The sequence below is a fragment of the Olea europaea genome, unplaced genomic scaffold, assembly GCF_002742605.1.
Source record: "Olea europaea var. sylvestris unplaced genomic scaffold, O_europaea_v1 scaffold1753, whole genome shotgun sequence".
Classification (NCBI taxonomy): Eukaryota; Viridiplantae; Streptophyta; class Magnoliopsida; order Lamiales; family Oleaceae; genus Olea; species Olea europaea.
Window position 1 is genome coordinate 249,531 of NW_019235250.1, and position 25,243 is coordinate 274,773.

The following is a 25,243-nucleotide window of genomic DNA, read 5'->3' on the forward strand; positions in this document are numbered from 1 at the left end:
AAGAAAATAATTAAATATACAATTATAATAAATAATTAAAATTAAGCATTCAATAAACAATTAAAATAAATGTTAAATAAAAAAATAAAGAATCGAAATAAATAATTTAGATAAACAATTTAAATAAGTAAGAAATATAAATTTTCAAAATAATTTATTTAAATATGTAATTAAATATAAATAATCAAATTTAATTAAATAAAGAATTGAAATAAATTTCTAACATGGATTAAAATAAATTATGAAATAAATAATTTTATAAAAATTAGTTTTTCCCTTTTTTATAAGTTGTTGTGTAATTTTTAATTCATTTTCTTTATTATCTGTTATTTCGTGCGTATATTACTTACAGTTCGGTTAGTTGAATTTTGTGACATTATGTTTCAAATGTTCTAACATTTGAAATTTTGCAGGATGGATTATCATTTGGATGCAGCCTTGAGACAGGTTCCTGGCAAAATTACGTCGAATTGTAACTTTGCCAGCTTTACAGCAGTGTTGGGTTTACTGGACGAAGAGCACGCAGAGATATTACGTCGATCCTACCTATGGCCCCTGTATTCACTGCGATCTGTACAGTTCTCTGGACAGTTGATCGATTCATTACTGTGTCGGCTGTTTAAGCCAGTTAACAAAGATACCCTCCATTTTGATCTTGGGGGCAAGGTTGCTACATTTTCTATATTCGAGTTTGCCCTCATCCCTGGATTGAGATGTACGAGCGAAGAGGCAGCGAGGGCCAGTATTTCGACAGACAAGAGGCTGCTGAATGATTATTTTAATGGGCACACGACAGTGACACTGGCGCAGTTAGGAGATGCAGTCAGGGGATGCGACCAGATCTCCGATAAGTTGAAGTTGGGGATGGTGTTTATACTAGAGAGCGTAGTGAGGTGTCATCACAGAAAGATGTCGATTGACGTTTTTCATTTGCAAGTTGTTGATGATATCGATACGTTCAATAGCTATCTGTAGGGGGAGAGATGTTTTTTCGATACTTTACACGTCTTCAGGAGGGGGCATTTGATGCCTAGGGGAGTTAGGTCGGAGCGTAAGTACGATGTATATGGCCTGCCGTTATCTTTGCAGGTAAATGTTTAACATAATGAGTTATCCATTTTTTTATTAAATTGTACATATAATAATCGTAATTACTGCAGATATGGGTCTACGAGATTGTTCCCATCCTGGCTGGTCGGTATGCGAGGAGAGGGGATACATGCATCCCTCGGATGCACCATTGGCGAGCACAAGACAAGCCCCTTGCAAAACAGCTATCAGTTATCCTAGACGATCCTGAGGTACGTGTTATATATTTGCGCTTTCTGTTGTATGTCATTTTCGAAACTGGATACGTGGTCAGTAATTCGATGAAATTTCAATATGTCAGCTTGAAGTCCTCACTGAGCTGACACCACCGATCGAGGATGAGGATCGAACTTATATCTGTGAGTTGTTAACAGATCGTGCTGCTCGAGAGAGACCTGAGTCCATCGTCGATCGAGACATGGTATGTTAATTGAATATAATATGTTGATTATCGTTATAATTTTTTAATTAAGTTATTGATTTGTAATGTTTCTTTTTTTATGAGCACCGTCGACTATCACCTCCACCGTGAGTGTCACATTCCCCGAGGATGTCGCCTCGGTCGAGGGTGTCACATTCCCCGAGGATGTCGCCTCCGTCGAGGGTGTCCTCTCCCTACATGCAATCATCTCCGTCGAGAGTGTCACCTCCCTGCATGAGATCACCGTCTCCTGCGTCCGGACACCTCCCACGTGGATCAGCTGCACGTAGTCAGAGTGCTTCCATCGATGATATGTTCCGACTTATGATAGAGATCGGAGGTGACGTAACTGGCTTACGAGGCGAAGTAGCTAACTTACAACATGATGTTGGGATGATACAGGTTAGTTTAGGAGACCTTTAGTAGGCCTGCGTGGGACTGCCGAGTATCAGGATGGAGAGGGTGGCGGAGGGACTGGCGAGTATCGGGGCGGAGGGACTGGCGAGTATCGGGACGGAGGAGCAAGCGGCTATCGGGACGGAGGGGGTGACGGAGGGGCCGGTGGTTATCAGGGTTGAGGAGGTCAGACGGGGTATATTGACTCGTTGTGGGCATCGGATGATACATTAGCTTCATATCTCGATGGCCCGATAGATATGGAGATGGAGGATCAGGCTCCGATGGAGATGGAGGAGGAGGTCGGGAGGTTACCGATCGAGAGGGTGTCGGAGGAGGAGGGGGTACCAGAGGCGGAAGTCAGGAGGATGCCGGAGGAGGAGGGGGTCAGGAGGGTGCCGGAGGAGGAGGTCGTAAGGGTGACGGAGGAGGAGGGGGTACCCGAGGTGCCGAAGGAGGAGGTCGTGAGGGTGCCGAAGGAGGAGGGGGTATCCGAGGCAGAGAGGGTATCATATCAGACGCCAGACTCGTGCGGACGTAGTTTTTGTGTCTGAGGGGATGAAAGAGGTGGTCCCGATGGTAGGTGAGGGAGTGTCGGATATTGCGAGGGTTTCGCGTACTATTGATGCGCCAGAGCTGGTGGTCGGCAAGAGGCCGGGGCATCATCACAGTACGTCGTTTCTCCGTTTACCGCGGAGGCGAAAAGAAGGAGGTTCGTCGACGGCACGCACCTGAATTTATTCAAGGAGGTGGACCACGCCAAGTGGAAAGCGTTCGAGGCGGAGTGGAGAGCACTTATGCCCGGGTAAGTATTGTATTATTCGTTAAGGATTAGTACATTACGTAGATGCTGACACATCTATATTTTTACTTAACAATTTTTTTCTTATTTTTCAGAGTCGGTCGCAGGATTGCTCATAAGACGATCTCGGACGCTTACAAGTGGTTTCGCAACATCACAATTTCGGGGGCTTTGCTCGCCGATGATATAAGTGAAGTAGTAATATTGTTATTTATTACGTATACATATTTTTGAGTTTTGCATTTATGAAATTAAATAACTCTTTTTTAATTGGTGCTTCCTGGTGCAGCACATTAACTTCGCCATGGATTTGCTACGAGATTGAGCTGAACAATATCCAAGATCGTTCAACATTCCTGGCCAACTCATATTGAACACTGAGTTCATACGTGTCGTTGATATTGAGTACTAGACGTTGCAAGCTATGGGTAGCGAATACACAGTGCCTACATACATGATAGAGTGGGTCGTAAGGATGTGGCCGAGTGTCGGGAGAAAGCCATGGGAGGGTTGTACGCATCTGTACATTCCGACGTGTATCAATCATCACTACATTGCAGTAGAGATTGTATTCGTTGACTCGACTATGTATGTGTATGACCCCGATCATTCATGCCTGACATAAGGTCAGCTAGAGTAAAAATTTGGAGTCGGTGTCTGTGATCGTCCCATGCTGGCTAGACGAGGTAACATTACTGTGCAGGACAGACTAGCCACCGTGCGGGACACGACGACAGCGAGACAGCAAATATCATAAGTGTTTATTATTTTATTTTTGTAATTTACAACTTATGTTCTAGTTAGAAGGTGATGTGCTAATACAATATTTTTTAATTGTAAGGGTAATTGCGGCATATTCGCTATCAAGTACATAGAATTTTTGAGTGTAGCACAGAAGGTGGATACAAAATTGGAGAAATAAATTAGCTTGTGATTTATTTGAATTTAATGGTGATCCGTAGATATTGAGCCGTGTTTTTTTAAAATAATTGTACATATTGTAACGTTTAAACATTGTATATTTCATTCATTCATTCATTTGTAATTACGAAATAATTGTAGAACATATATTATTTTTTTAATTTTTATTTTTTAGTTTATGTGTTTATTTAAATGTTTCATGACGTATTTATAATGTTTGAGTATATTGTGGAGAACGCACTGAGTTTTAAAAAAGGATTAACTTCAAATATTACGAAACTAAATAATGAAATATTAAAATAAAAAAATTAAATCTAATAATTAACATTAAGAATATGAGTGAATAATTAATATCAATGTTATAAATAATGTTGCATAAACTTCAATTATACATCTATTACGTTGTCTTGTAGAAGGATCTGATTTGTACAAAATCTTCTAGTATGTCTTGTTGCACCGCACCTGCCGCACTTATGAGGTTCGAGAAATTCTCCGGTCGATAGTATTCTAGACGTACGTGTACGTCCAGGAGTACGTGGGTCGACTGCTAGTGGCAACAAGTTATTCAATGAGAGAATGTGATCGGGAACTTCCCACTCGGCTTCATTCGGTACAGGAAATATGGTTTCGACATATACTGCTCTCCAAGAACCAGTCGTGTAATAAGCACTGCATAAGGTGTGTGGTGGAATTCCTCGATACATAGCCACCGCCACTACATATGTACACGGAAAACTCTCCAACTGAAACCGTCTACACGTGCACGTGTTATCATTCAAGTCGATGATGTATCCGAAATTACGTGCACATCTCGCGGAGAAGCGAAATTGATCTAGTGATTCTACATATACCTTCCTTGCCACCTCTAGAGTCTTGAAGAGTTTATCTTCCTGAGCCAGGGTTAGCACACTTGTGCAACTCTGTGATTCCTCATGACGATCATGAAACCACTGTTGCAGCTTGTCACGAATGTTCTCAAGCATTGCGAGAATTGGTAACTCTCGATCCTTCTTAAATAAGGCATTGAGCGACTCCGCATTGTTCGACGTCCTAGAAAATGTGATCGTGTCCAATGTTCGATCCCCATCTCTGTCAGATACTTCCATACATTATAGGATTTACTTTATATTTCAACCATAAACTTTTCAAACTCTTGAAAACTGTAAGCCTCTGCAGCTTTCCTAAACAATGGAATGATGCCCTTGCCTCGATACTTGATCTTTAGATTTCCTTGTATATGGTACATACAGCAACCATGATGTGCCTTGGGAAAGACTTCGACGATTCCGTTAATTATTGACTGCCTTGGGTCAGTTACGAATGCAAGGTTCTCGACATCCCCAATTACTTCCCTCAACTTCGTGAAAAACCAACGCATTGCCAAATCATTTTCTCCGTCAACTATACCGAATGCAAGAAAATAAATTTGGATGTTAGCATCTTGACATGTTGCAATAATCAACTTGTCCCCGTATCTCGCCTTGAGGGTTGTACCGTCGACTAGGATTAAGGGTCACATTGCGTTTCGAAATCCTCGAACGCATTGTCTAAGGGCCATAAAGAAATACTTGAAGCGATTTTCGTCATCCTTCTCAATAAAAAATGCCGATTCAGTATTAATTCTTCCCATGTGATAGCAAAACCTGACCAATTAAATAAACAATAATCATAATTTAAATAATTAAATAAACAATATTAAAAAAATGAAAAATTAACAATTGAATTGAATAATTAATTACACATTAGATAAAGAATCGATAAATAATTAAATAAAAAATTGAAATTAATGATTGAATTAATTAGATAACTATTAAATAAACATCTAAACAAATAAATACCTGGCCAATTTAGCATAACTCTCCTCGGTCGAACCCATCAAGTCCTCCAATGCGTATTCTTTAGTCTTCCAAGCTTTCTGATAGCTCATGACCACCCCGTACTCTCGATAAACATCATTAATAATGTCCAAAGGTCTGTAGATTTTTCATGGGTCCTAAAACTTGTGCATTACTTCTCGACCAATTAACCATGATCCGGCTTACCCGTGATCATTTCGACGAATACACACTTCACAATTATGTTCCCGTGCATACTTACGAACCACAAAGAATTCATTCGTATCTATTTTCGTTGCTCGCAAACGCCAAAGGCAACTGTCGTCAACGCGGACAATTATATAAATTGACTTGTTTGATTTCTTCACTTTAAACTCAAAATTGTGTTTCAAAGCAATCCGGTGAACAGCTTCCTGCAAATCTTTCTCCGTGTCAAATAGTTGCTCGGCATACAAAGTTTCATCATCGGGGACTATACGCGAACAATTAGAGGACCGTGCACTCGATCCAGTTTGTGAGCTCCCACTCGACGCATGTCTCAAACGGGATAAAGCAATCAAATTCTCACTTGTAAAGTCATTATCTATTTCGTTGTCTAGCACTACCGAGCAAATTCTGTGTGTAACGGTGAGATCATAGTGAGGAGCAACTGTCTCTGGAACAGCTACAACATCATCACGCACTATTTCCACTGTGTCCCAAAACTCATTCACATTACGATCCCCTCCATCGAAATCTTCGTGTTCACTCTCGGGGACATTCTTCTTCATCAAAGTTACGCAAATAGGAATTGCACGTTTCTGGTTCATTTCAATTAAAACCTTCATTTTAACTTCAGAAGTAACCATTATAGGTGGAATTGAAATGGATGTATTCTCGCCCATTAGAAATCTCAATTCCATGGTGTACTCAGAGGGATCGACTTTCAGCAAGTTCTGTATCTCATTGTACATTTCTGCATATGATGTACTTGATGTTATTACAATTGCAGCATAACTATGTCTTTCACTCGTCATTTTCCACACCCATCGATCATTGTCATTATTTTCAAATTCATCAAAGTAACAAATCGGGACAGTAGCTGATCCCATATCTGCATTAGGAAACATCATTTATTAATAAAATTATAATTACGAGAATAAAAGGATGAAAAAAAATATGACACGAGGAAAAAAAAACGACGTGTACGGGCCAGACACGTTTTTGGCCGGCTGTCTTCTACATTTTGCATCTGAACAGATGAATTTTTTTCCTCGTTTTTGCTAAAAAAAATTATTCATCCATTTAAGAATGTAATATTTCATTTTTCTAAAATCATATGTTGAAATAAAATTTAAATATTCAAACAATGTACTAATTTAACTAAAATGAAATTAAGCATACGTATTTATACTTAACAATTTCAAGTGCCAACTGTGAGTAATATTTTTTTGTTGAGCCTTTGATAATTTTTTAAGATTTCAATGTTCAAGTCGATAGAAGAGGAAATTTCTTTTTAACTGTGTTGAAAAATCTGATAAGGAAAGTGATTTTGTTTTAAGATTTAAGTGGGATTGTTTGGATTTATTAATTTTTTAAAGAGGGTATTATTGTCTTTTGGGCAAATAATATGTTTTTGTAATTACAACACATAATAAGGGCAAAAATGATATTTACTCTTCAAAAGACTCTTTTGGTGAATGGCAAAAAAATTTGGTCAATGTGAAAATTTGGTATTTTGACTGGGTGCTTTTTAAAAGTACCCCATGCAAGTTATGAGTTAATTGTTCGAATGATCACCAAACTTAGATTCATATCTTTTATTGATTATTGAAGTTTAAAATGTCGAGTTTTGAACACTGAACTTAGATCCATGTCTTTGATTGGTCACTGAAATTTAAAATGTCAAATTTTAGTCACTAAACTTAAATCAATGTTTTCGATTGCTCACTGAACTTAGGTCTATATTTTAGATTGTTCATTGAAATTTTAAATGTCGAGTTTTGACAGTTGAAATTTGAAATATGTCGTACGTTACTCACTAGCATAACTTTTAAATTTTGAAAAATATCGAGTTTATAGTGAGTAATGTATAATTTTTTTAAAGTTCAGTGAATAATATACAATATTTTTCAAAGTTCAGTACGGAACTTTGAAAAATACGTTATATTACTCATTGAACTTTAAAAAATATTGTACATTACTCACTGTAAACTCGATATTTTTGAAAATTCAACAATTATGCTAGTGAGTAACGTACGGTATATTTCAAAGTTTAATGATCAAAACTCGACATTTTAAACTCCAATAAACGATCTAAAACATGGACCTAAGTTCAATGACCAAAACTCGATATATTAAACTTTAGTGACCAATTAAAAACATGAACCTAAGTTCAGTGACTATTTGAACAATTAACTCTATTTATTTCATTCATAAGATGAAATGTTTTAATTTTTTTCCATTTTTGAAAATTTTACACTTTTCATCCTTATCGTTTGCAAAATATAACAAATTTACTTTTACCTTCTTCTTTTTTTTTCCTTTTTTTTTTTAAAAGCATAATCCACCTCTTTGCTGGCGTTTCCAAATATAAGTTTCCATGCGATTTTAGCGGCCACAACTTTTGTAAGGTGGAGGATGACACCAACTCCATCCCATCCACGGTCCACACTCCTCGAATATTAAAAATTTTTATTTATAAAGAAATAGATTGAATAAAAAATCAACAAAGGGCTAGTGAAATGCTCATCGTCGATGGTCGTTCTACGATCTATGCTGATTTTTCATAGTCATTTTTTTTTCTCTCTTTTCTAAATTAGGTTTTCTAAAATGATGATCGTGATGCTACAGTGATTACAATTTTGGAGATCGTGTTTGACCCCCTTGGTGTGGTTGGATCAGTATGCATGGGAGTAACTGTTTACAAGGTGGATGCCGAGCATGGTTGGAAAAAAATGAAATTTCTCTTCTTCTTTTTTTAATTGTATTTAAATAAAATTTTGTACTTTTCGAAAAGTTATGGACTCCATTACAATTTTCCTTTTTTTTTTTTTTGGCTGTTTTATTACTTTCTTTTATTTTTGTTTCTTTTAATGGCCAAAATAAAAGAAATGACATTCTGCTACCTAATTTAGTGAGTAAAAAATTGACACATTCTAAAAGTGTAAATGAAAACGATGCAAACTGAAATTTTGATTCATCAAAGGAGTTCATTGCACAAAAATGATGATGTCCATCCATAATTCATCACAATATCCCCGTTTGATCATCATTAAATTTTATTTCATTTTTCTCTTTCCTATTTTCAATTAGGTCTGCAAATGAATTGAATTTTGATCCATAACCGATAAAATTAATGTGAGATGAATTTAAAGTCTCGATCCAATAATCCGATCGAAATCTGAATTCGATAATATGTTAACTAAATGGATCAAATATGAATATAGATCAATCCGATCCAATAACAACCCAACCCGATTTATTATAATAATATATTATATTTTTTATATTATCACATAATTTATTACACAATTTTTTCCATTTTCAAAATTGTATTATACTTTACACGTAAATTTTTTCTAATCAATAAATAATATCATATAATAGTATAATATTTTTAATTGAAAATTATGAAAAGAATTTTTTTATTAATTAAAATAAGATAAAAATAATAAATAATTTATTCATTAGATTTATCATAATAATTTGTTTTATAACATAAAAAACTAACAATTAATATGTCCAAAATAATTTACTTTGTTAAAATTAATATTGTTTGTAATTAAAATCTTATTGGGACTATGATTTTTTAATGAGAATAATAAAGTAAACGCTTAAAATTAACAAATAATTTCGATTAATATTCCACGTTAAAAGATCACTAAATCATTGGAAGTAGAGAATTCTTTAAAAAAATAATATCCCACATTGGAATATCACTTGAACATTTTAAGAGGAGTGCCCTTTAAAAAGGAGCATCACTTGAAAATATATATATATATATAATTTGAGCCTTCTAATATAATAGCTAAGCCCATCAAGATAGTTAAGATATTTTTTAAAATAAATAATTAATTAAAATCTTGTTGAGATTATTATTTTTAATGAAAAAAATAAATAAATTTTTTATTTTTCTAATTTTTTTTTAATTTCAAATTGGGTTAGCGGATCAAATAACATAACAAATCAAAAATTGATTTAACATTCTAATATCCTTTGATTATCGAATCAGATCGAATTTGAGCAAATTCGATTAATATCAGATTCATTTACAATCCTATTTTCAATCACATAATCTTCCATAAAATAATATTATACGTAAACCAAAAGTTTTTCCTTCTTTTTTTACCACTCATTTTTCAGGAAAAAAATAAAAATAAATAACCCCTATTCTATCCATTTTCATTTCAAAAAATGGAAGCCAAACATTGGTAACAAACCCATTGCACAAAAAGCGATGATCAATAAAGAATCCATCCACTGGCACAAGAAATCATTTTAACTTACCCACACAATCTTCACATCTGATGAAGGTCAATGAACGAGTCCTACAAAACAAGAATGTCAAAGAAGCATACTTGAGGAACCTTGTTACCGAAATAGCAAAGATACTAAAAGGAAACTCGTAACGAGCTCTAAAACCATTCCCTGCACATTAATTCTTCCTTACATGGCAAATGTTATGGAAGCATATCTTATCTAAGGCTCATTTGGTAGCCATTTTTTTTTTTCAAAATGCATTTTTCTCTCTTCTTTTCAACCACACATTTTTTATTAAAATAATATTACACACAAATTAAAATTTTTTCCTTATTTTTCAACCACACATTTCACATTAATTTGCTATTCTAAAATCCATTTTTACACAAAAATAACTATCAAACACTCCCCTAGTAGGTAAATGGATAACTAATAAATGGGTGTAACAGCGTTTAAAAAGGTTAAATTGGGTATGGAGGCATTTATTCTATGCGAGGCTTGGCCACCTTATATGAACCACCAGAAAAATCTGAAAAATGTATCGAAGAACAAAAATCATATTCGTAAACGATAAACCATCTAAAAAACCCATAGTAAAACATATCAACAATATCAAAAGTCTAATACGCAATTAGTAGCGCAAAATCGATGGACCAATTAGCTATCACATGACAAGGCCATTTATCCACAACTGAAACTACAAACACAAAATAACCAATTGCTAGATTTTTCAGTACTTTTAAGACTCCAAAAGGAAATATGAACCCACAGACAACAAAAGGAAGAAAAAGAAAGAGAAAATGCAAGAAGTTACAAATCACATGTTACCCGCCATTTGTCATCAACCTCCAAAAAATTGCAACATCAATTCGAGGGGTTCAACTTCAGCTGTAGGAGTAGAGGACTAGAGCAGGTATGGGCTTTTAACTACGCTTTCTATAATCTCCAATTCTTTTCCAGTTTCGAAGGATTGGCTGTGTTTAAAATATTCCAAAATCTTAAACTTTCTGGGCTATGAAAAATAAATCAGCTCTAAAAGCTGAGGCAGGTTGAGAAAAGGTCTAAAATGAAAGATCAAGAAGTGCAAACCTCATCTGCCCTGAAGAACGTGCAATAGTAAGCCTAGGATTGAATTATAGGAGGGCTTCCAATTGTATGCAGATAATGAAAGCACATATGCAGAAAACTAGAGTAGCAAGTGTTATTAGAAAATGGAACTAGGAGAAGAATATCAAGTATCTAACGGAAAAGAGATATCAATCATCAAGAATTTTCAATGCTTTAGATGAGCAAGAACTACAAAACACAGATCAAGTGTAAATTCCAGCGAAAGAGAGCTATCATGCTGTATAAGGCTCATTGCCAAATTAGTTAAAACAACTCTGTACATAGAAAGGCGAGTACTGAAAACCACCCAACAGCAAATTTTATAAGACTCCAATATCACCATGCATATTAAAATCTTACACCGTCATGCATTAACTGTGTGCTTATGTGTAATTCTCTTTCACGTTTTCTAACATCCTGGAATACAATACTTTTACGAACAAGTGTCCAACGATAATTGTTAAATAGCAGGGAAAAGAAGCCAGCACACAGTTGCAAGTGTGTACATATGCCACTGTAACAGATATGTAAGAGAAAAATTTATAGATATGGTGGAATTATTAAGAGTTAAGACTTAACAAGTGTCCCCTACCACAGACAGTCATTTAACTGGCCTCGGTAGAATGCAAAAATAGCTTCTTTTTTTCCTGCCCATGCAAGCCTGCAAACGAACCAATACTTCCAGAGATAACTTAGCATTAGGGCCAAAAAATGCGTCCAAAAATATTACAAAAAGCAATTAAATAAGCGTAAAAAAGCATCAATATATTTTTATAATTTTCTAATTGGATAACCATAGTGACGGGCAATAATGAATGCCATCATTCTTGTGTTTACTTGGGGGCATTAAAAAAATAAAAACAAAACAAAACAAATCTTATTGCAAAGCAATCACTAAATGAAATTACCAAAAATAATAATAATAATAAATAAATAAAATAAAAAAACAACCATCCATCTTCTTAAATAGACTGTTAAAGCCAGGATATATCACATATGGAATTATAACATCAAAGAGAAAATAGATCAAATATGTAGCATAAAAAGATTCTACGTCCATCCATTCTGCTCGTAAAGGCCGTCTGTCCCAATAGAAAAGCAAACCCTAATATATCTAATTGCGACAAGAAACTTAGTTTAGGAAAACCCAATTAAACTAGAAAATTAATTAGGGTTTCTCAGTACCGAGATACCAGCTCGGAGGGCGCAGAGTACCTGTAATATCACCGTTGCGGTATAATGATTAAGATAAATAATTAGGGTTTCCTTAGTTCCCGGATACCATCTCCAAAGGCCAGCTAGTCGCGGATCAAATTGCTGTCGGACTCAGTCCCATGGGGATCCGGTCACCGGCCGTTGTCGTTCAATGCCAACAAAGGAGAATGACAAGCCTGACAAAAGAGTCCACCTTTTATAAATAGTGCTAGTTGGGGTTGTAGCACTACTGGGTGGGTGCCCTGTCGTTGGAATCGGAGCAGCCGAGTTAAACTCGTTTGTCAAGCTCGTAATTCTCCCTCAATTAGACACTGAAATATGAACAATTTATCAAACTTTCAACTACACGCCACTATATAGAGTGGAAATGGTCTTGAGTTTGGCTAACTTTAAAAGTAACTTTTACTTTTTTTCGAGGGAATATGCTTCAAACTAAAAAATCTGCTTTGTCCCTGAATAAAATAATTAACTTTTACTTGTATCTTACCGACCTAATTTTTGGTCCAAGTCAAGACAAACCTTCTAAGATTTTTTAGATCGTTCCACTATCAAAAACGAAATTATATTTAATGCAAAATAAATTACCCAAGCAAAGAAAAAATTTGTCTATTAATTAAACATTAAGACCACGTAGATGACAAATCTGCCAATTTGTATGTCGCCTCAATATAATATATTAGAGATACTCTTTCAAGTCGAATAGATGATAAATATTCGAAGATTTGTGGAAAAACAAAAAAGATGCAACTCAACTCAACTAGCATATCATTTAATCGGGTACAAGGAGGCCTAGAGCTTGACTTATTACGAGAACTCAATGGTCCATCGAGTTGAGCTGCAAAATTTTCTTCTGGAGATACACCACAAGTCCAAATAAATAAGAGTAGATATGAAGCAATAGAAATGTAGATTTCATATATTTCCTAATGGAATTGCCATGTAGAAAAGGTCAAGGCACACAGCCTATCAAAAACCCGAATCTCGGCATTTCAAGTTTCAAAATCGTCAGCTCTACTAGGTTGATATGTCCATGCCTACATTTATTTCTAAAAATGAATTGGACAATAACCGAACTAATATATTTATCTTTCATTGCATGTTAACGACGTGATAAAAAAGAAGACTTAGGTGGCTCATATTTTATGTATATGGTGGCTAATTGATGAAACGGAGCGGACATGCCTATATTTTAAAGATAATTTCGGGATCAAGGTTATACATAAATAATCTATTGTAATCCTTTTTGAAGTTGATGAATCATTTTTGTGCCATGTAGCAGACGTAGGCAAATTATCGAACCAATTAGACTTACACGTGTCGATCTCATTGTTCTTCTTATTTTCATTTTTATTGTTCACTTTTGCACAACAAGACTTGATTTGGTAGAAACTAGTTTGGCCTAATTACTAGCTTGTTTGTCTTTCATTATGATCTTATAATTTAAAGATCAAAGTCAATTAGTTTTAACCCCACATTTTATATAAACCACAACTAGTATTATCCACATATCCGTAACTCGTTTCTATCGCATCATAATATCAGCAACCAAACCATGTAAATATGAGCTGATGTGGCAATGAGTCTGTTAGTAACAACCCTATGATTTTTTGGAATAAATATCAAGTTTAGACGAATTTTTGCCAATCTAATCAATCATTTAAACTTGATCTTATCATTCATTAAAATTTGGCTCTGAAAGATGATTAATTTTGACTCACTACATTCAAAATGTCAAATTCTATCTCTATTTGTACTTGTCATACTTGCATTTAATGAAATTACAAGTATCAAATTTCAACTAATACATTAATCATATTATATTGAATAATTGAACTTTCAATAGCTAAATAAATACATTAATTGAATAATAAGGAAAACATAATCAATGACTGACGAAGAAAGTAAAACAAAGAGTTTGTTTGAGTTTTATAAAAAGTATCGCTCTTTCAACGTAAATATGTCCCCTATTACGGCTAAAATATTCTTTAAAAGTAAAGGGTATCTTGAAAATGCTCTTGAAATTTACACAAATTCGAATCGCATTTGAAATCTCCAACCACTTGGACGGTGACAATCATTTTTCAACCTACCACTAAGTCAAACTGCCCAATATTCAAGCACTCAACAGCTGACTTTAAATCCCAACCACATGCCATCCTTGCGCTTGTTCTATGCGATTCGAATATAGATTAAAATAAGCTAAGGCAACATGCTGACATCCGTCCATGCCCTGCTACTTGAAATCGATACTCGCAGATTTTTGCCTTGCCATTCGCACATTACCGCGCAAGCTGCCAAGACCCTTTTGCGCATGCTGTCGAGTATCGATTTCAGGTAAAAATGGTTAGTTTCTTCAAAGTAGTGCTCAATTGACTTATTTTCATAATTAAAGAAGTTATTCTATCTATTATCAATAAAAAATTATTTTAAGCCTACTATTGTACTTAAAAGTAAAAATTTACACTTAGACAAACAATCGCTAGCCCTATCCTAACAAATGATTTGTTTAATGGCCTAATTGGATTAGTCTTATTTTTTCTAGGGGCTGTTTGGGAGTGATTTTTTTACCCAAAAAATTGATTTTTTGACCGTTATTTCATTATTTCAGCCGTCATATTTGACTTCTCCTCTCATAGATGGACCCCACTTTTCTCATAACGATCAAAAAATCAATTCTCAAAATCACTCCCAAACAGCCTCCTAATCAACCCCATTTCAACTACATTGGCCAAGTCCAATTCTTATTGGAGACGTTAGTGAAGAATCAAGGACCTGAAAAATATCCAAAAACATTATGCCAATTCGGGTTATGATTTTCTTGAATACTTTCCACATTAATATTTTTTTACAAGAATTAAATCGACAAAAGATAAAATAAATAAATGATTTAATTAAATGAGAGAAAATAACAATATTTATCCAATCATTGCAGTGGAGGTGTATCGAATCGAGAAAAGACAGTAAACATCTTTACTATAGACGAGCAATAAAAAATGACACTCATTAAACAAGTTAACTCATAGACGAGTGCTAAGCACCAAAAATGGTTGTTCAAGGATAGATTAATAGAATGAACGACAGCATATTTACAATTACAAATAATTATCTCCAAATTCCTTCAATCCCTCAAACAAATAAAGCAACACGATTGCGATGAACAAAAGATGAACACGAGGCCCTACAAAACATTCAACAGAAGGGATCGTGCAAGCAAAAAAAAAAAAAAAAACGTGCAGAAATAAAATAAAATGAGAGATACTTGTCAGAAAAAAAAGAACGTACTATTTTGCTGCATTTAAGAATCCGTATCTGGGATAAGAAAAAAATCTGCATTCGTCTTTAAGTTATCTACCCTCGTTGCTCATTTGTAATGATCCGTCCTTCATCAGTTTCAAGCTGAGACTATTATAACGTTCTCTTGAATACTGTCTTGAAGCCTTTCTCCAGTCCGTACCGGACTTCATCATTGCAGCAAACTCATCATAACTTATACGTCCATCCTGCATAAGTAACAAGTTCAAGCAAGTTAGAAGAGTGCATATAATTAAAAGGTTAAGCACATTTTTAAGTCGAGTATGAGAAGAAAGTGGACCTTGTCCGTGTCTACATCTTGAATAATGGCATTGATAACTTCTTCACTGGTGCTCTCGACCTCATCAGCAAAGGTGTCCCTTAGCTCCTCAATCTCTATATACCCACTTTGGTTTCTATCGAAGAATTCAAAAGCTTTACGTAGATGCTCATCATTGCCCATCTTCCGCAAGTGTACAGAAATAGCAACAAACTCTCCACAGTTAAGATATCCATCCTTGTCAATATCACCCTGTAAAGAAAATGTAAAATTGTTTTATGCGATGGTGTTGGAGCATCACACAACTCGATATGATTATATGAACAAATACATCAATTAGCATTATAAATTTGTACTTCATAGACGAACAAGGAAGAATGTGGTTATGGTAGTAGATTGCTTAGAAAGCACATTCACAAGTTAACATTATCGTGGACTGACGTGGGTCCTGATGGTTAGGATAAGAAATTTAATGGAAGTATATTATTTATGATTTGCAGAGTAGAGACGAGACTTCATCAAAATAACAATATGAAATTCAACACTGGAGAACTGCCTGTCAAATAAGAGCTAAAGTCTAACCATTAAAGGTCTAATTAGATAGAATGCTTACGGCTTCCATAAGAACTTGAAGATCTGCATCCGGGATCTGATGACCAAGCTTTTGCAACCCGATTCTCAACTCATTAATGTCAATCTTCCCTTTATTACCCGTATCCATCAATTTGAATGCTTCCTTTATGCCTGCCACTTCCTCCACTGACAGGTGCTCAGCGATCACCTGTCATTTGACAAAGCAATTGCTAAACAAACCATTGCTATAAGACATCATTTAACAAAAAATAACCACCTTTGACAATACATGTACGGATGCAAACGAGAGACATTAATGTGCTTGGATACTTTATAAAGCCAAGAATGTTACCCTAAGAGCTCGTTTCTTCAGTTTGTTCATCATTGAAAATTGTTTGAGCCTTGCTCTCACAGTTTCACCCAACGAAATATTTGGAGCACTCTTCGCATTTTGTAACCAAGGATGATCTGAAAAATCAGGAGCTACTTTAGTCAATGAGCAAAATGGCATAATATATCAATCAGGGTCAATTACAGTAACCCTCCTGGCATCTCTGATTAACACAGCATCACCCCTTGTTTGAAAAATTTCAAAGACTCATTCTATTCCAAACAAACAGAGGTATTGATTCATTAATCAGAAATGACAAGGGGTATTAGTGTAGTTCTCTCTATATATTATGACAGGGACAGTATTTTACCTAGAACTTCCTGCGCTGTTAGCCGCTGCTTGGGGTCAGGGTTGAGCATCTTCTTCACAAGGTCCTTCGCTCTATCAGAAACCTTAGGCCAAGGGTCCCTTTTAAAATTCACAACAGATCGAATGATTGCCTGGGCAACTCCTTGTTCAGTTTCTGCATTTCCAAAGACAGTTGACGTCAGAACTTTGTTAGAAATGTGATGAGAGATGGAAATGACTACAATGCTATTCTTTCGATAAAGTTTTATGTAATTATATACGCGTGTCAATTCTTTTTCCAGTCATGAGTTGGTCAATTGGAAGAACTATTATGCAGGGGCACTTTAGTACTTGGATAATCCAGCAGGCTTGTCCAATTTTCTTATTTATTTATTGAATTTTCGATGCTCACGAAATAACTTAAGGACACACCACGAAAAAATGTTTGATGTGCCATGTGCCGTGTCCTATATTAAAAAGAATAAAAATAAAGATAGCATAGAAATGTAAAATTTTAAAGAGTTTAAACAATGAGTCTTGTCCTAGTTTTTTGAAAGATCATATATTGGCATGTCGTGCTTCTTAGTGGATGAAGCATCCCCTTCTACTTAATAATAGTCTTGTATAACTGTATTATCCTACTCAAAGTAAAATAAATGGTAAGAAACAACATCGTAGTCAGCTACTCAAAAGCTCCTTGGCCTTTTTTTGTCTTGTGGAACACAGTCATTCCACCATCCTCTAACATGAAAAGAGTTAATTAAAAGTAACTATTTAAGCTTAGAAATCCATGCTCTAGGAGGCTTTCATAATCTTGGGATGTGTCCACACAAGACATTAGAAATAAACTCGAAACATGTGGAAAGTGGAGACTGACCTGCCCAAAACGGTGGAACACCACACAATAAGATGTACAGAATCACACCAGCACTCCAAACATCGACTTCTGGACCATAGTCTCTCTTCAGCACCTCAGGAGCCATATAATAAGGACTTCCCACAATCTCATTAAATCTCTCACCTTTAAAATTACAAACAGATTAGCTAACACAAATGGAACAATCAGCAATTGATACTAGCCAGTTTAAACATTACTTGAACAGGTAAAGAAAAGGATTGTAAGAGGCATTACCAGGCTTGAAGAAAACTGACAGCCCAAAATCAATAGCCTTCAGTGGAGACACTTCCTTCTTATTCGCAAACAAAAAATTTTCAGGTTTAAGATCACGATGCATGACCCCGTGCTTATGACACATCTGCAGAACAGCCAGATATTAATTCCAACATTGAAGCACTACCGAAGCATGATCTCTTTAAAAAGGATTTGGAGGGGGAACAAATAATAATAATAAAATGGAAGAACGAAAGAAAATGTGAGAAATGAGACCCATGAGAATGAATTGACCCTATAATTGCTCAATTAGAATAGCATGTAGGACTAGAGATATCGAGCAATGAATCTAAACACAGATTACAAAAAGAAAGCTAATTCAGTTGCTGTCCTCAATCACCCGCTGTAGTAGGTTCCTTATAATTCAGCGTTTAGATCTTCTATATAAATTCAAATAATCTACGGGTAAATTATAATAAACAGTTGCAGGAAATTAACTGCATGAAAATTGAACTATGAACAATAACATAGTACACAGATCAGAATTCAAACTATAAATCAAGTTTATTGAATCTTCACCTGAATAACTTCAACAACTGTTCGAGTAACAGCAGCGGCAGCTCTCTCAGTATAATGTCCTCTAGCAACAATCCTATCAAACAATTCACCACCCTCACACAACTCCATCACTATGTGGACTGCATTATTATCCTCATATGTATGCTTCAAAGTTACAATGTTAGGATGCTTAGGCAATTTTTTCATGATCTCGACCTCTCTTCTTACATCCTCAATATCCACTCTTGTTCTCAACTTCTTCTTTGATATCGATTTACAAGCAAAAACTTCCCTACTAGTTTTATCTGTACAATAATATGTAACCCCAAATTCACCACGACCTAGTTCACGCCCGAGCTCGTAGAACTGCTCAATATTATGGCCTGTTGGATTATCTAACACGTAGGATTTGAATCCCCCATTAGGTATTGCTTGTTTAACACCATAATCATCAGCAAAGGGGTTCGGTTTGTGTTTCCCCTTTTTTACCTCGTCGGACGTTTTTGGTACAGCACAGCAATTTCCCATAATGCTAAAAAATTCGACCCTTAATTTTCAATCTTTCAAACAAGGGATCTCAAGATTTGAGCAGAATAAAGACAATGATCAATCTATATTCTCTTTTGATCAAAGTTTAAATTTTCCTCAACTAAACCTTCAGTTCTTGAACTTTTCCCACCTTTTGGATCTATCAGCCAAATGGGCTTCCGAAATTGAAGAAAAACAGCGATCTACCACAAACAAAATTCAATCTTTAAGAAAATCACACAAGAATCAAGAAAATAAAAGGAGGGTTTTGTAAGCATTCAAACCCCAAAAATCTCAGATCTCTTCCAACTCAAGTTAATATGGAGATTTTCAGGTGAAATGGGTGGAAAAACCAAGAAAAAAGAGATGGAAATGTTATCCTCGTATGGTAAAAAAATATTCAAGAGAAATGTGGGGTGCCAAAAACTTTGGAACAAATGGGAGGTGATCAAGGAGAAAAAGGACAAGGGTTGGGGATGGAGAAAACAGGAGGATGAAAAGGGGAATTTTAAATTTAGCGCAACGGAGAGAATTTTCAGCCCCTGTATTAAAGGCTGTTTGCGTTATATTTTTAATTTAAATCCTTTTATGCAATTTAAAAATTTTCCAGGTCAAATCAAGTCATTTTATTTTTCAAATCAAATCATAATTTGAGGTTTAATTCAGTTTTAATTCGTGGTTTACTCATTGACATTATGGTAATATGCCTCTATTTATTTCTTATTATTGGCCTATTAAAATTAAAAATATGACCGTTATTTATTACATCAAATCATCATATTTAATATTCTATCTTTTATATGAGATCCGTAACGATTATATTTTTCATTCTCGTTCTTACATTAATGTGGCTCAAATGAACCTATATTTAACATAAGTTAATATATAAGTTTAAACGAGAACTAATAATATTAAATGTCAAATTATATTCATATTTACTATGAAACCCATAAACAAATTATTTTCAAACTTTGTTTCTAAAAAATGTTACTAGAACAAATATATATTTCTTCATTTTTTATTTTTCTTTTCTTTTTTGACATTCATGTTGTCATATAACAGCTGGTAAAGGTAGAGTTACATTCTGTTATTATAATTTAGTTAAAACTCTTTTCGTCTTACTAGCGAGATGTTAAATAAGGATTGAACGTGATATATTTAGATGTACAAAGATTGATAGAGTTTCAGTTTATTGGGAATTGACGAATTTCATTTTCTAACTATTTTATGAAAATAGAAGATAATAATACTAGTTAGGGAACTTTACATTTTCACACAATCAGTACGCTTCATCCTTCATTCTTTTCATACGATGAACAAGTTCATTAATCACCTAGGCACACAAAAATTAATTTTTCTATTCAAACTACAACTCACATATGTATAATAAGTTCAAAAACAACAGATAAAAGAAGAACGATGAAATAATGGCTTGAATGAGAATCTGAGACTTATTGAAAGAGAAGAGAGAAATATACGATTTAGTTAGAAATTAGCAGAGTAACAGACAAAGGCGACTGATGATCCGTTTAACAATGGCAGACAAGTATCAAATGTTAGGGAAATGAGAGTTTATGTTAGAAGTTCTGAAATTTTGGATGTGATTTGCTAACGTAATTTGTTGAATTATGATTTAGATTGTTGAAAAAATATATTTTTTTTCTTTCATATGATTTTAGAATAATTTTAGTTTAGTTTAAATGTCGAGTGAAGAAATACGCGTGAACTTATTAAACCATAGGGTACTAATGATGAATCTAATTTACTTTTCATAATTATTTCAATAGACTAGTTATAATTTGTATTGCTAAATTGGTATTTTTTTTCTAAAAAGTTAAAATTGTAAAATTTTAAAGTTAATGAAATTAATGTTTTAGTTAAAAAATTTAAAAACGGTTTGGTTCGATTTTGTGCGATTTTTGAAAATCAAAACCTAAACCAAACTATTTTTAAACGGTTTGGTTCGATTTGAGTGGGGAAAAACCTACGGGTCCAAGTAGACCCGAACCAACGGTTTCGGTTCGATTTGCAGTTTGAGGATTTTTTGTGCAGCCCTACTCTCTATAATTTTTTCTCCTTTCCTTGACTTTGTTTTTAATTTTTTTCTCACTCGATATGTGTTATTGTCATGTGAAATGAAAAAAATACAAAATAAGACTAAAGTCTTATCTGGTTTAGGCCCCGTTTGGTTTTGATTTTTCAAGCTAAAAAATTAATCTTTTAATCGTTACTTAACATGATCAGTCGTCATTTTTTTACTTCTTAACTCACTGGCGGGACTCACTTTTTCCTTTTAGGCCCCGTTTGGTTTTGATTTTTCTAGCTAAAAAATTAATCTTTCAATCGTTACTTAACATGATCAGTCGTCATTTTTTTACTTCTTAACTCACTGGCAAGACTCACTTTTTCCTTTAACGATCATAAAATTAATTCTAAAAATCAGTACCAAACAAGCACTTAATTTCATTTGAAGAGAAGGGTACAAAAATATTTTAATCGTAACAAAAAGTCCTTAATTTTTACTTATTGCCATTACCTTAAGGAATGACTCAATGGTCAGGTCTTGTGTTTACTTCCCAATGGTCACTAATTTGAATTTTCTCAGAACCATTGAATTGAGTACCCGACTGTAAACTTTAGGGTCTCATGAGATTAATCGATGTGCGTGTAAATTGATCCGAATAATAATTGAAAATGGGTTAAAGGAAAAATCATTTTTAAACAATGAAGCTCGAATATGGGCCAAACATGCATCTCTTTATATAACACTCCTCGTCATTTCCACGAACATCATCCACATCTGTAGTCACCGCCCATATTTTCAAAATAGTTTAATGTCCTCTCCGACCACTCTTCATAACCCCATCAACCCATGCTATCCACTGTTGTCCCATCCCAATTTTCCTTCGCTCTCCCGACCTTCTATTGGTTTAGTACCACTTCCAATTATCTCTTCTAGAATGAATCCACATTTGACCTGTATACTGGAAGATTTCTTTCTTTGACCAACATTTAGCGCATGTTTGAGCCCCATTTCGGGGGGTGAGGGTCAGAATGCATTTTGGAATAGTTTTTTGTTGAAAAATATATAGTTAATAATAAAAAATTTTGGATTTACATGTAAAATTATTTTATGAAAAAATATGTAATTGAAAATGAATTTTATAAAAATGAGTTTTTGAAACAAGATGGGGAGCAAACATAAGCTTATTTTCCCATTTTGTCCGTACACTTTCATGTTTGTGATTAATACTATGAATTTAGCTCTAAGTACGGATGGTTTTTATAGATATAACAGACGACAACGATGCATTAACTGGTTAAACTATGTTTTTTGTCCAACGATCAATTAATTCTTGACACCTGATAATTTGTTAAAAAAGTTGTCATTGCCCATATTTTCAAAATAGTTTAATGCCCTCTCCGACCACTCTTTACAACCCCATCAACCCTAGCTATCTATTGTCGTCCCATCCCAATTTTTCTTCGCTCCCCCCGTCCTTCTATTGGTTTAGTACCATTTCCAATTATCTCTTCTAGAGTGGATCCACATTTGGCCTGTAAGAAGATTTATTTCTTCCACCTCCATTAAGTGCATGTTTGAGCCCCATTTTTTTCTTTTTTTTGGGGGGGGGGGGGGGGGGTTGGGGGGGGGGGGAATGTGTTTTGAAATAATGATTTTTAAAAAATATATATATGTTGTTAAAAAAGAAGGAAGTATTTTGAATTTGCGTATAAAATATTTTATTGTTTGAGTATGTGACTGAAAATGAGTATGAAAAATAAATTAAAGTGGAGTGGAGGGAATCAATCGGGGCTAAGAATGTGTTGGAAGAGTTTAAAATATAAATGTTTGCCCTTCATTTTTTTAAAAAGTTCATTTTTTTAAAATTTATTTTTAACTATACATCCTCTCATAAAATAGTTCTACCCGCAAACTCCAAATTTTTCTTACTTTTTAACCACATATTCTCTAAAAATTACTATTCAAAACTAGGTTTTTCAAATTTTAAGACCAGCAAACTGGGGCTTATTTTAAAATTGACTCCGTTCAAATATTTCATTAAGATGGATTAATAGATATGTTCTTCCATTATATTTTTAAATAAATCAAAAATTTCAAAAATAAAATTAAGACCAAATATTTGTTCTTTGCTTTAAAAAATAATAATTGTATTTTTGGACGAATAATGATGAGATATGCTAGTAAAGAAAAATGTTTAAAGAAAAGAATAAGATGAATAAAAAATGCTAATGATATAAAGATGGTGGAAATTACAAAATACGGAATACCAGATATTTGAAGATCATAATGCAAAAATCAAATGGGAAAGTTTTTTATTCAATATTCAGTCATTGACTTAATTATTAATAATAAAATATATCAACCTATCCCAATTCAATTCCAAATTCATCCCAATACCATTTTCAAAAAACCCTACTCTCTCTCTCTTCACTTTTTCCTCTCCCGTGACCCCGTCTCCATGTCTTGGCCATTGCATATCCGGCTTTCTTCTACGAGACGCGCTGGAGGTGTGTACGTGGTTGGCGGTGCTACAACATCTCGAGGACTCTCTGACTGTCCCTATGAACAATGACGCTAAATCGTCTCTATATACCTTCTTCACGTTACCATCGGAGTTGAATCTTCTCTCTTTATACCCTCTTCCTACCAACATCGCCATTGAGAAGCACTCGTCGTCGGTCGACGCTCTGACATCAGGGATTGTTGAGAGTTCTCTGCAGCATCTCGACGAAGGTGATTCCAGTTCAATAACTGCGATGTGCATCGGCGATCTAAGAGCCACTATGCAAGGCGATAGGCCACTACAATCTCTGCAGCAGTTTTGTGTTGTTCTGCAGTGGCTTGTGGCATGTTCTTCAATGGCAATGTGATGTTTGTGGTGTAGTATTGTTTTCTATTGAAGAGGAGCAGGTGGCGACTAGATTGGCTTGGTGCGATGGCTGGTGGATAGCGACGATGGTGGTATCATGTGGTGGTGTTATTAGAGATGGTTGTAATGGTGTTGTGGCGGGATGGGGAGTGTTTGTGAACAAGTATTGTGGTAGAATGGGATCAGGGATAGGGTTTGGTGATGCGGTGGTGTAGTGCAAACGCCGATTGGGTGGTGGTGATTTGTGACCAAGATTGATGCGGAATTCGGACCGATGGTGGGGGTGTTTGGAATCTGTGACCAGTTATTTTGGAATTTGTGATCAGCTATTTTGTTGATTTGTAACAAACTGTGACCTATAATTATGAATTTGTGAACATAATCGTTTAACTGTGATTTTATTATCTTTATTTAATAAATATTTTTAATTTATTAAAAATATACTTGAATTTTGAATTTTCATACTATTTACCTGATTTTTGAAATTGTGTAAAGAATACACCTAAAATATGATTTTTTTCATAAAGATCACCATTGATAAGAGTCGTTGGCATTTAGTATAATTATTCACCTCAGAAATGCTAAGTGTACAATATCAGCTGTATACTTTTTTTAATAGTCCACTCACACAAGTGGGGTCGCGATTATTTTAATCGCAGGGCTCACCCCTATAATGTGAGAGGGCTTTTAGAGAAGGTGTACCCTATTATGCTTCATTAAATAAGGTGTATTTACAAAAAAGTAATTATATTATAAGTTCTTGACCCCGGTTCATTCCTATTTTGGTCAGAACATATATACTAATTCGTTGACATTGCATTGTTACAAAAGATCAACCGTACACACGTGCCATCGAGGGTTTGTTGTAAATATAATTTGCAATTTTGGTTTCAATATTTGTAACCACCTTATGGAGTTTTATTTTTCAAGTTATGTTGCATTTAAACGTGTTAATATTATGGATTTTTTTAAACCACGTGTTATTTTTAATATTTAAACAAGTGTTCTATAATAAACACATTTGCTTCGCATATGTGATATGCACGTGATAAAGCGGTAAATGTATTTCGTTGACCACATA

The 25,243-nt window shown here is 34.6% G+C and overlaps 1 protein-coding gene and 1 long non-coding RNA gene across 4 annotated transcripts; both read right to left on the bottom strand.

The window, feature by feature from the left end:
• Nucleotides 1-9,638: 9,638 nt before the first annotated feature.
• Nucleotides 9,639-12,580, bottom strand: LOC111377996. The gene is made up of 2 exons (XR_002699799.1): nt 12,248-12,580; nt 9,639-11,693 (listed from the first exon to the last, which is right to left on the bottom strand). It is a non-coding gene; the product is annotated as an uncharacterized LOC111377996 (long non-coding RNA).
• Nucleotides 12,581-14,149: 1,569 nt separating this feature from the next.
• On the bottom strand, nt 14,150-19,783 carry LOC111377997 (calcium-dependent protein kinase 32-like). 3 transcript variants are annotated; one of them, XR_002699801.1, is made up of 9 exons: nt 18,761-19,267; nt 18,203-18,326; nt 17,948-18,091; nt 17,093-17,245; nt 16,744-16,859; nt 16,432-16,599; nt 15,840-16,070; nt 15,530-15,747; nt 14,150-14,561 (listed from the first exon to the last, which is right to left on the bottom strand). XR_002699801.1 is itself a non-coding variant. In XM_023001157.1 (8 exons), exons 1-8 carry the CDS (start codon nt 19,265-19,267, stop codon nt 15,592-15,594), a joined length of 1,599 nt encoding a protein of 532 aa, XP_022856925.1. In that variant the 5' UTR covers nt 19,268-19,783; the 3' UTR covers nt 15,251-15,591. The 3 variants fall into 3 exon arrangements, 1 of the variants encoding a protein (XP_022856925.1); XR_002699800.1 differs by lacking the exon at nt 14,150-14,561 and adding an exon at nt 15,251-15,425; XM_023001157.1 differs by lacking the exon at nt 14,150-14,561 and having other exon boundaries at nt 15,251-15,747; nt 18,761-19,783.
• Between the last annotated feature and the right edge of the window lie 5,460 nt (nt 19,784-25,243).